The following is an 18806-nucleotide window of genomic DNA, read 5'->3' on the forward strand; positions in this document are numbered from 1 at the left end:
AACTAGTCAGAAACAAAATGTCAACACTATACATTTATTTATCTATGCTATTTCACAGTCTACTGTAACACGAATCGAAAGGATAATGCGGGCGGTTGTGCGGTCGTCTTTGAACGTGAAAGGCGTTCCGTTCGTGTCGCTAGATTTCCACCACTACATTATCCGATTGACCGACCTATCGAAGTCTAACTACAAAAATAATCGTTCTGTGGGCGCCAAACAAGACTTTGCAAAAACTCGAATCGGGGCACGTTACGTTTCAAGATATAAAAATGTCCGGTTTGGAAGGTATTAAAGTGAAAAGTTTACAAATTCAGCAGTAACAACAATTTACACGTTAATTGAGCCCGATCGGCGCCGTGAAATGGAAGCTGTACGTACGTACACTAGCGCCACCGTCCTCGTAGCGGTTGTCAATGTAAAAGTACGTCGTCGGTACGTCCTAGTCGGTGCAACATGCAACGGTGATCTATCTACAGGTGGAGGAAGGACGGGGTGGAAAAAAAAATAGACGGTCAAGACACGAAACGACAAATAAAAATCGTAAGAATAATTTATTGGAAAATGCTACAGTGGACACAAAAATAAAAAATAAAACCGGAATACACATAACACGTCACGTACGTAGAACAGTGATTGGTCCATAGACATGTCGATTTTGAGTGCGAGTCGTCAACTCCGCGCGCTTTTCTAAAAATTTTCCCTAATACCCTGTGCGATATCGAAGTGTTTTGCAGTTTGTGCGTAATTTCCAGTGTGTGTCGAGATTGCAAAGTGATGCATCAGTCGTCAGTATCGATAGTCAACGAATAAAACAAGAATAGGAAACGAGACCTCGGTTATATGTACAGTTAGGCCTTAATTTAATTCACGTCGTATAGCACAGCACGTTCGGCAGTAGCCTTGTATCACTAAGGGGTTTGTTACAGTATTATGTACACAAATATTGACTGGAAACTGTTGGCCGTGGCCGCCCCCGCGTCGTCGGAGCTCGCCGCTTCTGCGATTTTTGGCACTCGAGATCGGTTTCGGTTGAGCGGAGACTTCAACGACGCGGCCGCGTCTACAGCAAAGTGGTCTTGTCTCAGGAAACGTCGCGCGATTGGTGGCGAGACTTCTTGTGGCCACCGAAGGTGAACCAGGTGCCCACTTTCCTGCCCAGCGAATTTGAGTTGGTGCTCAGCTGGAGGGTGGAACCCATGTAAGTCGGAGTGCGTTTGTAGTTCTTGCCGGCTGAGGGCGACACTAACGTTACTGGCGCCTCCGCCGTCCACCGTTTACCCTGCTCACCTCTGGGCTTCCTGGGGGGACGCCGCTGACAGCGCGCCGCTACCTTGGCCAGCTGCTTCGCGGAAGGGGGGAACTCGAGACCGTCGTCTTTGTCCTGGGCGACCAGCTTGCGCTCCTCTGCGAACGCCTGGAGCCACCGCTGCTTGTCCGAGGAGGAACGGCAGCAGAAGAGAAGCCACTTGTCCCGGACGCAGCTGTACAGTTTGATCGCGTGCCTCACGCTAACTCCCAAGTGACCGTCTGGAACGGAACATTTCGCTGATGGAAGAGCTTTCGAGAAGCGATCAAGATACCAACCTTTTCCGTCGGCTACGTCGATCACTTCACTCGTGTCCAGACAAATGCGTCCCTTGTATACGTATGTGTTCCTTTTTAAAATGTCCTACAAAAAAAAAAAAACGTATTCGACAAGGTGGACAAATTCGTCGGGCTCGTACCTTTTTACAGTAGACGATCTGGTGGTCAAAAAGAAACAAAGTAATGTTGTGGGTCCACATGCCTGTCGTGACTTTGACCACTTCGCCTTGATGGATCAGTTGCGTGCTCGCGTCGATCAAGTCTTCGCCCTGTAAAATGAGGTATCGATTATGTGATTGAATTGAAAAAAAATAATTCATCGAAATCTTCGGCCGAATTGTCGTCAAAAAGATATTCAACAATAACCGTGACTTTAATTACGTTCTCGGGGCTATGGATTTTAGTGTCTCATTCAGAAGAATGACAAAATTGGTAAATGTTTTGGAATACCAATTTTACCATTAAGAAGAAACTATTCAAACAGCTCTTGATCACTTTGATGTAGAACTAAGACACTAAAAAAGCTTATCACTCTTCTAATTAACTCTAATGGTAATTTCCTTAATTTATAAAATAAATATTTATGTGCAATATACACCGCCGCCTTTTTCAATATGGCGTCCCAGAACCCAGATGCATGTCGGTCACAGTTCAGCCGACGCTTTGCAATTTCTATAGTGATATTATGTCTATCAGCACATTTTTAATATTTAAAAAAAAATTAGATTTTTTTACCTAGAGATGTACTATTGCGGGCAAAAAAAGTGGGACATCAAATTTCTGTCAGTTTTGAAAAATTCGATGTATATGCCGTTCACGATTATTTTAAACACGCAGGAGGCCGCGATATTTTTTTGTTAGATTGGCATCAGGTCCTGTCATATGACGTTTAGTTTTTAAATATTCGCATTGTTGTCAATTCCGTCATTAATTTAGTTAATAAGAATTTACCCAGAACTGCCCTACAAATATGTATATTTCATTTCAATTACAATTTTACGATTATTGTTCCTAATGCGTTCAATTATTTAAAAAATGTAACAACTTGGGGGCAGTGTTCGGTTGAATTATAACCTAAAATAGATTTATTAAGACAAATCACAATACTGCCAACTAAAATGTCAGATTTTCATAGATAGTCCGAATTTGAAATAATCGTGAATGGTAGTTCAAGCTTTATTGTCATTTTTTTTTTACACTATTCCAGCTGACAGTTTAAAAATTTATTTTATACTCCTATTTTCCTTTTCCAAATGCCCTCTTCTTGTGATAAAGGTAGATTTTGATTGGAACTTTGCATTAAATAAATATACAACCTACAATACTTAATGACGTCAATCAATTCATTCATTTCTAAAAAAAAAATTATGTAAACCAGTCATTAGTGTCATTAATAAATGACAATTATTACAAATCACTTTGAAGTTTTTCTTGTGACATCAAAAAAGCAGCGAAATGGCATTATCGAGTCAAAAGCTGGGTTATATTCAATAAAGGCCAGTTCACACATATGTGTCAGTTAAATGTCAGTCGTGACCAAGATTCGGTGTCCGGAATAGTAGGTACTGTCGCGAGCAATAAATTTTGGTCGTCAATGTCATTTCAAAATTTGATTAGATTGTCACAAATTTAAAAAATTTCCCTGCCTGATTATGCCCACGTCAACAAAGTGTCAAAAAATTGAGAAAAAAATGACAATTAATGTCATACAACATGATGATAGGTTATGATATTTACGACTGTTTTACAATGGAGCATTTTCAATTGCGTCAAAGAATGACCTTGACGATCAAAATTTATTGCTCGCGACTGTACCTAATTGTAATGGACAGATCTAACACATTTAATTTTGTTCTAGGATCGAAGACTTTTTGTTCACATTGGAATATTACCTAACCGACCTTATTTTCATTTAGGAATGTCGCGAAACTTTTTGCCCTATAAATATTTCAACTACTTTCGTGACATTCGTAAGTTTTTTTGCGAACGAATCGAACAGAGCTACCGAAAACCTTTTGAGCCATTTTTGGTTTTCCCCGAATCCGCCAGATTTCTACCGTTTGTACGTTTCTGCATTTAGCCGCACAACGTTCGGTCATTTACACAAAGTGTAGTTGCTTCGGAAAGCGTAAATTTCAAATAAAATAATTCCATTTGCGAACGAGACGCGTAAATGACAACTGCAATTTGGCCCGGTCGTAACTGCGATATTTTTTCACACGTTTCGCGCCTCTTACCTCCCACCCTTCCAGCCTCTGTTGCCAGGCGACCAATTTTTCCAAACTCTCCATCCTCCTCTTCCTCTCGTTGATCAAAACTGCCACGCCTCGCATGGCCTCTAGAGCTTCCTTGATATCGTCGTAGTCGCTGTGATCCGACTTGGTGTATTTGAGGAGCTCCGCCAGTTGAAGGGGATACTTGCAGATCCTCTGGACCGGCGTCAACAAGTAACCATCAAGGGGTATTTCGATCAATCCCCTCATCAACCTGCAGGCCTCGAAGAACTTGCTGTAGTTGTTGAACTGGTAGAGCTCTTGGAGAGCGGCCGTGGCGGTCGGATGGCTGTTGCAGTACTCCGAGTACATTTTGAATCCGGCCCTGTGCTTGAGGAAGCAGCCGCCCACGCAGCTCTTGTACGGCGCCTCCCAGTCGATCTGCGCCTCCAGGTCCTTGACAAAGCTCGACTGGAACTTGAGAATGTCCTCCAAGTTGATGAAGATCGTGGCGATTTGGTCGTCGGTGAACATGTCTTTGCGTTTGCGGCACTCGGCTATGTAGCCTTCGGCGACGTCCTGAAGGACCTTGACGAAGTCCCTTTCGGTGCGCACCAACTCCCGCACCACACTCGTCCGCACTTGGTCGTTCGACAGCAGAGATATGCTAGTCCTGCGGCGGACCTGCGACGGGACGGCGTTGCCCGACGCCATCGCCGCCAGACAGTCCTCGACGGTGTCCTCCTGGCTGACCCTCAGCCGGACGAACTGGGCTGGGAACCAGCCAGATTTACCATCGGTCGAACCCCACCACCACTCCCTGTTGGCGGTCTCGAGGACCTCGATGAGGTCGCCGGCCCTGAATGCCAACTCCTCGGATTCGAAGGCGACGTGGTCGAAGACGGCCTCCGCGAGGATCACCATCTCCTCGTCCATAGCTAACTCGAGGGATTTCTTGCGGTCGGTCAGGGAAGCGATCGATGACTCCGAGTCGGACATGATCTCCTCATCGGAGGTCCCGATGCGGCCGTCGTGCTCGTCCTCGCTCAGTACGTGGGATCCTCCTAGACGCAACCCTTTTAAAAACGTGAAGCCGATTAAAACCGATTAATAAGAAAAAGTTCTATTACAGAAAATGTAGTCGCAGAATGTTCATCTCCAGAACGCGTACACCAGAAATCCCCAAAATATAATTTCTTGCAAAATGTTCGTTAGATTTATTTCTCATTAATCCTGTACAGCCTTGATTGTGCTTTTTTCATATTTTTTATCAATGTAGAATGAAAGAATGTACAACATAAAACTTAAAATGTTGCCAATATAACAAAAAAAAAAAACTTGATAACGGAATTAATGTTTAAACATAATACCGTGTGAGCAACAAGTACTGATTGAGTTGGCAATAAATTCTGGTGATTTTTGGTGACTTTTATGTCATGTTCCAACGAGAAAACCATTTTATTAATAAAAGATTACAAAAACCAAGACGTTTAAATTTGAAATGTATACCAGGTGTCAATATTGTCAATAAAACAAACCGAAATAGGTACAATTCACAGTCTTGAAAATTTTATGTAAATTTTTTTTTTCCAACTGTAACAGTTATTGTTGCTTACCCTGTAGGTATTTACCGTTGTGGTTTTAGTTCGCAAAAATTATACATTGTTTATTTAAATTTTAATGAAAAGTGGATGCACCAATGAAATTGCATCTAGTTCGTGAGCATTATTATTTTTTCCAATGAATTTGTTGTATCACGAAAAATTGAAATTTGTTTTTGTTCCTATTTGTGTAATTCGTTAAATAAACTACTATTATTGTCATCCAATTCGGTTAAAAATAATGTCCTTGTGTGAAATCTGCAAGACATTTCTTTAGCACAAGTGAGAATATCATATGAACATATTTTATATACACTGACATATCGAAAGACGTAAGTGACCTTGTTGCCCTTTGAATACTTTGCTACTGAGCAAAATTTTAACCGCAACTTGGGCCCCATTCCGTTCTTTTACTGAATTTCCTGCAAAAAATATTCACCACTTGCATTTCCTGTACTTGCCCGACTCCCCTAAAGTGGCTTTGCAAACCACCACCCGGTTTTCCAATTGGTTGTACCTATTTGTTTTTTTTTTACTTTATCGATTTTGTTCTTTCTTTGCCTCACCTGCAGTTTTGGTCCTCATCAGCGGCGACAGCTTGTCGATGTCCAGAGGCTGACTTAGCGACCGCCTCAGCTGACCGCGTCGGTGGTTCACCCTCAACTGGACACCGCCGGGGGCGTCCGGTGGCTTCTTGCGGGGGCTCTGCGGCCGCCCCCGCAGGGGACTAGGTGTCGACATCAGGCGTTTGTACGAAGACCTGGGGTCCCAATGGAGCAGTCGTTGGCCCCCTAGGTCGGACCGGGTTCTTCGGACTTGGTTGTGGCGATGGGCGCGCTGTTTCAGATCAGACTGGACCGAAAAAGAAAACAAACATCAACTGACGGACGTTACACCAGACGCGACGAAATGAACGTGATGATTATTGACACAGAAAGGGTCCGACAAAGTGGAAGGGAAAAAATAAGAGTCGGCAAATAAAAAATGCTTTACTTCGTCGTTTTACAGGTTGTACGTTCGACAGAGAGTGAAAGTAGAAATAACAAAAGCCAGTACTTTAATATCATACAATAATCTAAGAATCTAAGATAATCGAAACCGATGTCGTTGCTTAATTTGATACTAAGAATGAAACGTCAAAATTAACACATTGACAGTTTTTCAAATGGTGTGGACTGTTACCATGCTTTTTTGAGTTTTGTCTGCAACTTCTGGGATATCTTCACGTCTTAAATTTACCACTTATCATTGATGTTTGCAAAATAGTAATTCTTATTCTTATCGCGGCGCCAATTAAAGTCATGAAATGAATAATAAAACAATTCGCCGAATGACTAGTGAATCATCACTTGAATAAAAAAATAAATTTTAAGTCATTTATTAAATGTAATTTAGGAGAACTTAAGTGGGCGGTAGAATTTTCGAACAAATCTACAATCCATTTTTTAATTATACTCGTACATAGTCCGAATCAAAAAATCGACATGACCTGCGTCTGCTTTTGACAGCGTGCATTGTGCTACCAATAATATAAAATTTATGTTGGCAACTTGAGACCGATGTGAAAATAAATTTCAATTTTTGACATTTTCATTTGTTTTCTTTCGTGCTTTCTTGATTTTTCTACAAATTCATTCTTCCGTTTTCATTTTGTTTTCCACAAAACAGTTCTTTTCAGAACTCTGCGCAATTCCAATATTATTTTTACAGTTGGCTTCAAAAAAAACGGGAAATGAAATTTGACCTAATGTGAATTGGAAATTTAATTTGTCAATTTGTGTCTGTTTGATAGTATTATTTCTGACACATAAGCGCAGTTTTTTAACCTAAATTCTAAAAAGCCGTTTCAAACTATAAAAATTTAATAAAATTTGACAGAACTTTTTCTGACAGTTCCCGTTTTTTTTTAAGCCAACCGTACAATTGCATGTTCTGCAAATGAATCTGTCTACTTGCTGCGCAGCTTTTCTTTGGCATCATACCGTGGAAATTTCATGCACAATTAAACAAAATTATCACAAATGTGGTTAAAACCTAACCTAAAAATTTTACGTCGCTACATTTACTTACATACATTTTAAATGTATTTTAAACGTTTCATAGCACTATAAGAATTCCGCAACTTTTTGCTGAGATTGTTACTCCAGTTCATCCTTAAATCGTTGGGCAAGATATTTTGATACTGGGTGATTCAAAATGAGTGTGCATAAGTATCACAACTAGGTAAACGCTATCACAGTGACAGATAAGTCATTTGCACCACAATGTCCACAATGAAAATTTATGTGGCAAATGTGTGGATAGGGTCGAGTTCACATTTGTATGTATGACATCTCATATGTGTGCATTTGACTTTTTTAATAGGTACCATTATGGCACGTTGACTTGACAATTTTCAAAATTGCGCGCCTATGAACTGTCAAAGAAATGTCAACTCTATCCTACCTACAGAATTGCCACATACATTTTCGTTATAGTTGCCATATTTATCCGTAATCATTTTGAATCACCCAATACTACTCAATTGGTGTAGTTGTAGTTTTGGTTGCTTGACAACAATAATAAAAGGTGAAATTATCTGAATTGTACACGATGACGATAGTGTGGGACAATGCGGCAACAGCGCGACCAAAATCACTCTTCTCGCCAATGAAAGAAGCACTTATCATTGGATACTTTGACAGTTGGTAGAATTTATTGTCACATTTTCATTGAAGTAACATTTTTATGCAAATTACATCTCAACTGAACACAACTTGCTGTTTGCAATCTCATTGCTGGATGAATTAAAACGCTATTCGATAATTTCGAGACTTTCCAAAAAATGTAAAGCATAGTTTTTTAGTTGCAAATTTTTATTCAGAAAATGTCCTTCAATAAACATTTCTTTTAAACTGACATTTTGTTGGGTGAACATTTTTCAAACTGGCGCTTTATTCGTAACGAATAATCGTAACTAACAAGAGAAATAGGAAATTTAAAACGCAAGTTGAATTAAAATTTTCTGAACAAATGGTAAAACGGCATTTCATACTTCTGCGTCGAATCGGCTCCTGGATTTCGTGCATCCGGATCGATAACAAGGAGTGTTTATTTTAAAACACGTGGCTATTATCCAAGTGGTATTATTAGACGTTGCGCCGAGATTCGAAACTGGTCCCTTTCATTATTCCAACAGAAACGTCTAAAACGAGATTTTTCCACAAAAGTACAACAAAGGTCACTGGAACCCGGTCCCCACCGCTTTGAAATCGCATCTGCCGGTCGCAGTTCGATGCTTCAAAAACGCCCATTCACAAGACTGTGACATAAATTGAATGAAGGGTGACATTTGACAAAGACGCCACCGAATGGGCACCAAAATACTGCACCAGTTTTGTGTCGTTTCCTCATCGTCCGAATGTGATAAGCCGACCTTTGTCTTCGCCACGAAATAACCAACCGTTTGAACTGTCAATTTTGACGTGATTGTGTCAACGCGATCGAGTCGAATTAAGCTAAGACATCGATTCGAGCACTCGTGGCACACTAGTTTTTGTCAACTTATTTTGAATTATTCAGTGATATTTTCTTGGTTCGATAGTACACCAGGTTTTTAGCCCATCAAAAACCAATTAAAACGAGTACGCTGTGTAATAAATTCATGAATCACTCACAAATTCGATAAAACGTTGCTACGACACTACAGGTATTCACAACGAAAAAACTACGAACAATAAACAATTTAATTAGCATTGAAGTGAACACTGGTCGACACTTTGTTTGTCTCCGGAGCCGCGGTCCACGGTTTCACACTGACGCCCATTCAAAACCGCTGCACTTTTATCAAATTATCGTTGTTCGAGTGTTGGACTTGTCGAACGTCCGTTTCGTCATCTTGAACGGACCGCACCGTCGAAAGGAGTCGCACAGGTAGGGAGCAGATGTTCGGGGGTTGGTCTCAACACTGCCATGAATGCACAACACCTGCCCTTGCGCCGCGAAATGCTAGCTATCGGAGTTGTGTGCGTTCGCACGACATCCTGAAATCGACTTCCCGGTCGTTCGCCGTAGAGTGGGAATCCTTGCCCGCTATCAGAACTTGGCGGGGCACGGGCGGCGAGCGTTGGGGGCCAAGAGGCGCCGCCAATCTGATTAAGGCCAAAATTTGTTCCCAAATTATTTCACTTTTCTGCTTTGAACGTCTTCGATGTGAAACTGTTTAAGCCGCTGACAATGTTGTTTTATTTTTTGATAGATCTGTGTAAAATTTCTTTTGCTGGGAATCACCAGTGATTCTACTAAGGGAAAAACCTAAATATAAAGTCAGAAACTGACATGAACGTTGGAAAATGTTTTTTTCTCCTATGCTACCCCGAAAAGTTCTTTTTTTTTCTTTCTACATATCGCGCAAAAATTAAACCGTTTAGAACAGTGTAAAGTTTGAATTTCCCGCCGTTTGACACAAATGAAATGACATTTGTTTATGTTTAATCGGGACATAATTGAACATGTTTGTTTTCAGCAAAAGGTGCCCTTAGATACTTACTTCGAGAATAGGTGAATAGGAAACGTTAAGTTATTCTATTTTTTATGTAACAGTAAAACATTGCAAAGAAAGAAAAAAAGAAAGATTTTTTTGGCTCTAAATTTTAGGTTAGCTGTCAACATGCTCCAGTTAATCTACGCTTTAAAAAAGCACAACAATTGACGGTTTCCAGCGCCTTCCCAGCCCAAGATTTCATATTAGATAATCACAGACGCTCATGACATCTAATTTTTAACCTTGAAGGTTTCACTTTTTTGCCAATTAAAATAAGACAATTTGGCAAATTGGCCGTTGCTATTGGATTCGCTACCCTCTCAATGACTTTACCAGTGAGTGCAGAATCCAAAAAAATGTTGGACAACCACAAATCAAACGTATCTACATATTATTTCAAAAACTGTTAATAATATTTATTTGGTATTGTTTACCGCAACCTGCATATTGTCAGTGAGCTTCAAGAGACGAATTTTTATTTAGAATTATTTGTTCAGAAAGAAATTTAGATTTAGGACTGATCACCTTTCAAAAAGAATAAACCATACAACAAATTCGCATGAAATTAAAATATATATTTCCCCCGTTCGCCTCCGCCTCTGTTCCGACAGTACACATCGTTCTTCAAGCCGCGGCATAAAATTAGACCGAATGCGACATTTTGGTCGATACTTCGTGCACTTGTGCAGTCACAACCCGCCAAAAATAAAACGGAGCGTTAGGAGGGTGCATTCGAAAATGTTTGTCGAAACGAACATTTTTATTTGCCGCCGGAGACCGATCCCGCTTTATTTCATGCCTGCCATTTTCGTCGATAACACGAGATATCGGTTAATTGAAATTTTGTTGCATTCGAACCGTAATAAATACCGACCCCTCCGGAGACAGATTCACCATTACAACAGGCTCTTGACGGTATTTACGAGTCCGTCTTGGGCTCCAAACTGAATTTAAAACTGGACTCGTTCATTTTTTTAATCTGCCGTGTGGGGAACAGACACACGCCCCGTTGAAAATTAATCTTCCGCGTCGGCGGTCAAATCCGAACTTGACAGATGGAAAATCGTGATTAGGGATGCTAATGGAAAATGTAAATTCGGCCGTTTGTTTCCGGACACCTGGAGAGGTGCCCCACTGGAAATGGACTCTCGCGCAAAAAAGTTTCGGGAATTTTAAGTGCGTGGGCTTAATGTTTTGATTTGATCTGGTACCGGAGAAGAGTTGTGTTTGTGGCGAAATAATAATCCCTTGGATGATGAGTTCAGGTTGTACTGAAATGCACTCGAGCTAAATATACCGAGAGATTTTTCAAAAAGTTATCTCTTGGCGCGAGATCAAGTCGTCGTGGAGATGGCTTTGCTGTGTCAACCGACACACATCAAATGTCATTCCGATAGTGACATTTCAGATTTACCAAACTAGAAAGTGTATAATAACAACCAATAAGTGTTATAGCTGAATCACAAAGAGATCTATAGTCGTTTTCAATGACATCCGTGCTGTCAATATGACAGTTACAGTATGCTCGTATCACTTGCTGTTTTAGTTGAGTAATTTTGAATTTCCTAATTTGGCAAATTGACAAATTCAAATTATTATCTATTATTTCCGACAAATCGAAGAAAATATTCGGATTCTGAGGATGACTTAGTTTAACCACGTTTTACGCCATGTTCGAGGTTGAGTTTTATTGTTTGTTGCTGATCACGAAATATAAATTTTCTTTCACCATAACCTCAATTTCTTGTTGGACACTTTTTTAACTAGGATTTGCTTATACTCTGGACACTGGTTATGAATTTGTGCATACAATCTGCACCGATTTATTAAAAATGACACTGACAGCACGGATGTCATTGAAAACGACTATAATCTTTATGAGTGTTGTTTTTTTTTTATGAATTTACATGAAGTGCGCACTCTAATTTAATGAAAGAAACTGGAAATATTGGAAAAATTGGAACACAACATCTGATGTAACGTAAAAAAACAAGACACTTTTTAATTTTGATACTTCACCTTGTATTTGTAAGTGACAAGTGACACGACTGTATCGGCAACTGAAACTGCACCATTGCTTAAGCAGTAAATAGTACACTGACGGACAAAAAAAACTGTCCCTCATTTGCCGGCAATGTCATTAATGTAAATCATACTTCTAACTTTGAGGTTAACCAAGGTCTGTCAAATGACGTGGCATTTTTAAATTATTTAAAATATTTGTCACTTATGACATATTATTGTGAAGGCTCGCAAGCATGTTTTACATAATAAAAAAATGACAGACATTTTGGCGACATTTTTTTTGTCCGTCAGTGTACATTTCATTTTCATTCACAAGCAAAGATAGTTAGAGTGCAGAATTGTCCAGTCGTTTTTCTGAATTTTTTTTGTTGAAAGTGTTAAATTTTGACCAGATCCCGACGTGACAAAGTCGGATCGTCTCTTTTCAATCGAGCAAAGATTTTTGCAATGCTAACGCAGGAAATTTGCTGATTTGCTGTGACATCAGCAAAATAAATAAATGTTTTTGTCGCTAGAACTACTCAGATCCTTCCATCAAACGACAAAGAAATCGGAAGTTTTTTCGACATTCCATTCATTCCAATAATATATTTGTCTTGAGGGGCTTACACCCCCATTTAACTGTAATTTGAGTTTGACTTGTTGCTTGTGCCGAATTCTGAACTCGTGGACGATCATCCAACAGGTTGTTGTGAGATGACACTTTCAACTTCCCCAACGTTGTCCTCTCATAGTCACTTTTGCATTTTTTTCTTTTTCGTCGTGATCACTATTCTAGCATTTTTGTTTGGAAGGCTGCTCGCGCACACTATTTTCGTTTTTTACCATCGAATCACTCTTTGTCTGTTGTTGAGGTTATGGATCGAGCCAGCGGCGCAACATTCCTACCGACACTAAATGCCCACAGGTGCCATCACGCGCACCTTCATAAATATTTGATTGCCGATCTCTTAATATTCCTAGACAACTTCATCACCTCTGGGTCCGTTTTCCGAAAAAATTCTAACCAAATAAACGATCTAAACCAATATGGCCGCCGTGTTTAGTTCGCGGTACGCGTCCATCCGTCAACAGTCCTCTTGTCACCTTTGACAACATTAATTTCATCCTTAGGTAAACTACCGTCAAACGGCACTGTTGACTTATCATTACCATCCTAGAATTGTTTGAGGAGCAAATAAATTCGCAACACGAGCAAGTCCAAAATGTGAAAGTGACGCAAGAAGCGTTAATATCTCTAATGTCCGTGACGACGAATTGGGAAACAATCACCGGCTACACGTTAATTACGCATGTTTTCTTGTCCGAGCTTGTACTGTTAACTTGTTAATATTTATTGCCACGTTTACGTCTAATTTATGTGTAAACACGCCAAGTCGTGTTGAATACTTTATCAATGCGAACCTTCGTTATCAACGTTGAAATGAAAGTTGTTTAATTTCCGCGTGTAATAAATTAGAGAAAACTGTTAGTACGGTAAATGTTCAGGGCCACGCTGGAATCTGAATACCTCATGCAATAATTAGTCCACAAAAACCCAACAGAGGATGTGCATGGTCCGGTCAAGTTATTTATTAATAAGACGTAATGGGCAAGTGGTCACGCCTGCAATTTGGAGGTTACGCTCTTGGATTTGTTATTATTGGAATGTTACATTTCAAACAATAATGAAGGGTGTTTGTGTGGCCATCAAAAGAGTCTATACACGTACAAAATGTTGGTTGAAATTTGTAATTACACAGAATCAAAACCGAATCGTCGATTCATCATACAGCAAGGCTCTTTTGTACTGTAGTTTTTCGTTTTAATATTTCGAACCAAAATAGGATTCTCTAGTTTCATTTTCGCTGTACGCGCATTATACACGCAAATGTATTTTAAAAAAATGAATTTGGGGTGGGAACTTTCGGTTGGACTTTGTTATTCTAAGTGGATAAAAAAGAAAAGTAAAAACACAGGCTGAGAAATTAAAAATATCCTTCGTATGTGGTTAAGAGCGCCCAAGGAAGGGAAAGAAGAAGAAATTGGACACCTGAAAAGAAAGAGAGAGACGAAGAACGTCAAAAAGTGAGATTGGAGGAACTGAAGAGGTATGACCTTGGTGAGAAGACAAAAGAGAATGCGAGGACGAGAGGTCAGATTATTTCAAAAGGAAAATGTAACGAAAAGAGTGTGGGAACTACAGACGAGAGAAGACAGGAAATGAGGGTAGGGATTTCTAGAGGAAGAGAAAAGAAATGGAGAAAACAAGGTTAAAGAAAAAGACAAACTCGAATGATGTTTTTTTATTGGAGATAAATAAGAGAAGAGAAAAAACACTATTATACAAATTGTTGGAAAAAGAGACACAATTTGTTAAAGATGGAACCATAACAATAGATAATTTTAGCTCGTGTGAGAATTTGAAGCAAAAAATAAGCAATTTTCTTTTTTCTCTGATTTTAAACACTCGTTCAGAAGAAAACTGATAAAAATTGGCAGATTGGCGTTTATTCAATATAATTTTGTAACTGTGATTTATTTACACTTTGATTAGGTGAGATATAAATAGCAATTATTATAATAATTTGTTCATTTTCCGCTTCACATTTTACTACACAAATTTCTCCAATTAGATGATTTGTTGAAGCTACTGGTATATGATTGAGAATTACTAAATACTGCATCCATCTCTAAATTTACAATGTTTGTCGTCTCTTTATAGTTTCGCTGGTTCGGCTAAACTCGGTTCCCCCGAACCTACTCGAATGAGCCTGTCACCTCAGAGCGTGACGGCGTGACGCGTGACGCATGAAACTAATTCCTTCCCCGGGAATAATAATGTATGGGGTGCGCCTAAAGAAGTTTTCACTTCAATAAAATTGTCTATACTTATTTTTTCGTTATAAAAGAGCTCCCAGATTTTTATTTTCACCTGTTACATGAGGTTAAAATGAAAGAACTGAAAATAGGTGAAAACACAGTGTTCGACTTACGTAATAATTTTTGATTTGACAAACAATTTAAAATAAAATGATACCTAAATGCATAATCTCGAATTTTTTAACGATCCTTTTTTTGCAACCCCAAATTAAAAAAAAAAATGTACTCACCTTAAACTTATCGATGAGTATCTGATTGAGTAGGTCGGAGTGGGGTCTGGTTCCTTTCCCTTGGGGAGTCCTTCGTCTGATCGACGGAGGACTGTCCAGATCGTCACCAGGTGGATCAGTGTCGTGAGATTCGGAACTATCGCCAGCGCCCCCACAGCCGGGCATCATCTGCAACCGACACATGTCTACACCCAAGTCCAACTTTTCCTCTCGATTCGATCCATCTTTCTCGATCGCAAAAACTGAACAGAACTAACGCCTTAGACAGTGACACGTGATGGTATACACAGGGACCAAGGCATCAAACCAGGCAAAACGGTTACATTTTTGTGATGGTCATGGTTAGATGTATGCACGTGTTACGGAGACAAAAACCAAAAAAAATACGTTCATACAAAATGTGGGCTTTATCACTGGTACGAAAAAAAATAATGTATCCACATATGCTAGAGAGTGACAAAAAGTGTTGGTGGTGTTGATGCGGGTCTTGCTGGCGAGATAACATTTTATAAGCTCAGTGCGCTTTTGCTCTTAAAAACCGACGTACTTTTGGACGTTCGTTGGTTGTGCGTCGTAAAATTACTTCGTAATCACCTGACGGGCCTCGTAAACAGCTTATGCACGAGTTATTACCATGAAGACCATAAAGAGCTTAAATCAACATGAAAGATTATTATTTTCGTAAAATTTTATTGCTAATAATGCCGCATGACAGAACATGTGAGGGTTAGCACCTTGTTTGGTTGTCATGGTAACGACACTAGTATTAACGACGTCACTCTTTCTCCATGTGTTTTGATTTGACAATTTCGAACTTGAGACCAGTTAAAAAGAATGCATCGTCGAAAGAAAGACTTGTCACATTACATCATTAATAAATGACGTGATAAATGAAGTATTCGACATAAAAGAACAAAAAATAATTTGTGAAGGAAAAAAACATTCAAAACTGTCGTCCAATAGCTGTGCTGTTTGTACCACGAAAAATTGCCACATAAATAATTCTCATTTGTTGACTAAAATTCAGGACGAGCAATAACAACATAAATAATTTAATTGTGATAAAAACTGGTTCAAATATCGAGGAGTGCACAATGTGGCACTAATCGGTGCACATGTGCAACTGTGTAGTAATTAAATTGAATTTAATGCTTTGATTTTTCGGAAAATTCAACAAATGTGCACATTCAGTGCACCCCAATTAATTAACCAACTATTGAAAATTGGACACGTGAGCCCGTTAGCAAAATTATCTTCGAAATTTTATTTAATTTCATACGGATTTCGTCTGAGCCGGGAGTAAAACAAAAATAAATAATCAACGTTATTACCGAAGGAACTTTTTATTAATGTTTTCTTTCCCTCCATTTTACCTCGTGATATTCAATTATGTTAAAAACACTGAGTATTTATTCAGAATTTTCAGTCTCATTGTTAATAAATAGGGACACAAAAATCTCCATCTTGCTTAAAAAATGGAAACAAGAAAATTGCTTCAACTGAAATCTTTTTGTTTTTCCTTGTGTCCCAGTCTAGATATTTTTAAAAAATTAAATATTCCGAGTCAATCTTGTTTGTTTACGTTATTCTTCAGTCGCAAAAACTGTCTTTATTCTGAAGTACATAGTTGACAAGATTTTCCTGCATTAAACATTTTTGAAATGAAATATTTTTAATAAAATTATGGACAACTACAAACTACAATAAGATTTTTTGGAAAAATAAAAATAATGAATGTCTGAAAGGATGTAAACAAAGGGGCAATGAATTTTTGAAGAAAAAAAAGTTTAAGGATTATACAATAGCATGAACCAAGATAACTGAGATGATATTAAGAGACTACACACACCATAATTATTGTAGTTCCATGAAACGCATGCTGGCTGAATATGTAAAAATTTAAGAATCTGGAAAAATGAAATCTAATATTCCAATCAAACGAGAAAGTCTAATGACTGAAATGTAATAAGCGAAAAGGGAGCAGAGTAAAAGGCAGATAAAAAGTGTTATCGAGGAAAAGTACATAGAACATTCAAAAATGCTAAGTTGATCCCTACTTAATGCTGGCATTGTTTGCTATGCAACTAGGTCCTTCCTAGGATTTTTTTTGATTATATCACTTAAAAATCGCTTCACTTCAAAAAAAAAAGGCGAGAACAAAAAAGTGAGTTTGTTTTCACCGCACAAATTCCATTAAACGTCATATTTATAAATCCTTTATGACGGCAAAGGCAACTAATTCGCATTAATTCAGCGCTTAAGCCTGTTCCGGACAATCCGGAATTTTTCGGCTTTATTCTACCATGCCTCAGTTAATATTTTATAGATAATGCTCTTTAAGGCGACTGAAGCGAATAAAATGAAAAGCCAGCTATCTCGTATATACACAGTTGCTCTAAAAACTACATGATAGGTTAAAGAAAAACCGGTGGGGACGCATCTTCGTCGGCCGCCGACACGCTTTAAAACCGACCTTTGACAATCTTCGAATCCCGTCGAGTCCTTGAAACGACGACAATAAAATCTTCCAGAACCTCCAACGTGCAACGAAAGCGACGTCACAGGACGAGCGTCCTTATCGAAAGAACGAGTACGGGGTGGCCGATAAAAATGTGTCCTAGCTCCCTGACCGGTGCTGATGTAATTCATGATAAAAAATCACGATGAAAATAAACAAAGTTGAAAAATTATGCGGTATACAAATATCTTACCAAGCTATTCTAGCCGCAGCCTAGTAAAAATTCGATAGAATTAGTGTGCTGTCAATCAGATTTGAAAACAATTTAATAATTACGTGTGTCAAATATGTTCTCCTACCTACCAAGAGATGGTGGTGTGGCCGTTTGGAGGCCACGTAACCTACCCCACCCCTCAGGACCGACACTCATAAAACTTTTTACAACGAGTGACTTTACGATGTGCTTGATATAATAAATATAAAGGAGGGTGCTGAAGGAGATGCTAATAAAAACGAACCGTAGAGAGACCTACCTCGATCTGGATTCCGCTGTCGCCGCTGTTGCATTTCGCGTTACGAGCCGCCTTATTCAGCTTCTTCTTCTCTTTGCTGGAGCGCCAGATCAGAGGACCGAACCTGTAAAAGTCAAAAACCGTTAAATCGGTTCGAAGTGGCACAAATGAGCATTAATGAAATTATTATTTTCACGTAATTCTCATTTATAATACCACGAGTAGTCCAAATTATGTCGATTATTTTTCAAACTGGTCACGAATTATCAATTGTGCTTGGGAATGAATCCACGAGTGCGTGTCAACACGAGTGAGATTTGCAAGCACAATTGAATGAGTGAAACCAATTTGAAATATAGTCTACATAATTTGGACAACTTTGGCAATTTGGCAGCAAATCGGAAGAAGAAATTGACGCAGAAATCGAAGAAAATGTTTCCAACAACACAAAAAGACACGTGAGTCCATTTGGAAGCAATTCTCAAGGCTGCATTCATTTGTTAAAAATTATCGCTGGGATCACTAGTGGTATTACCGATACAATTTCCTTACCTTTTAGTTATACTAAGACATTGGCGTGACCTTGACGCGACCTTGAAACACAACAAGAGAGAAAAAAATCTAGGAGGACGCCCTGAGGCTGTCTAGCCAGGAAAAACGGGAAAATTTCAGAAGTAGTTAAAGTGAACAATTATATAGTTCTCCCAGAGCTGCAGCGGTTTTATGGCAGGGCAATAGTAATTATTACGCCTGTTGAAATGCCGATAAGCGACATAAACAGACCCCTGTCAATCAT

General features: G+C 39.1%; 1 protein-coding gene across 6 annotated transcripts in view; it reads right to left on the reverse strand.

Moving 5' to 3' along the window:
- Positions 1–535: 535 nt before the first annotated feature.
- Positions 536–18806, reverse strand: part of RhoGEF3 (Rho guanine nucleotide exchange factor 3) — a 157232-nt gene continuing 138961 nt past the window's right edge. For 4 of the 6 annotated variants that reach the window (XM_069056564.1, XM_069056563.1, XM_069056566.1 and 1 more), the window contains 7 exons: positions 18032–18134; positions 15041–15208; positions 5968–6253; positions 3825–4876; positions 1728–1856; positions 1588–1672; positions 536–1530 (listed from right to left, as the gene is read on the reverse strand). In XM_069056564.1, coding sequence (XP_068912665.1) covers positions 1085–1530; positions 1588–1672; positions 1728–1856; positions 3825–4876; positions 5968–6253; positions 15041–15208; positions 18032–18134 — 2269 coding nt within the window. In that variant the 3' untranslated portion in view covers positions 536–1084. The remainder of the gene's footprint in view (positions 1531–1587; positions 1673–1727; positions 1857–3824; positions 4877–5967; positions 6254–15040; positions 15209–18031; positions 18135–18806) is intronic. The other 2 variants (XM_069056567.1, XM_069056565.1) reach the window with 2 other exon arrangements.

This window comes from Tenebrio molitor, chromosome 8, assembly GCF_963966145.1.
Source record: "Tenebrio molitor chromosome 8, icTenMoli1.1, whole genome shotgun sequence".
Lineage (NCBI taxonomy): Eukaryota > Metazoa > Arthropoda > Insecta > Coleoptera > Tenebrionidae > Tenebrio > Tenebrio molitor.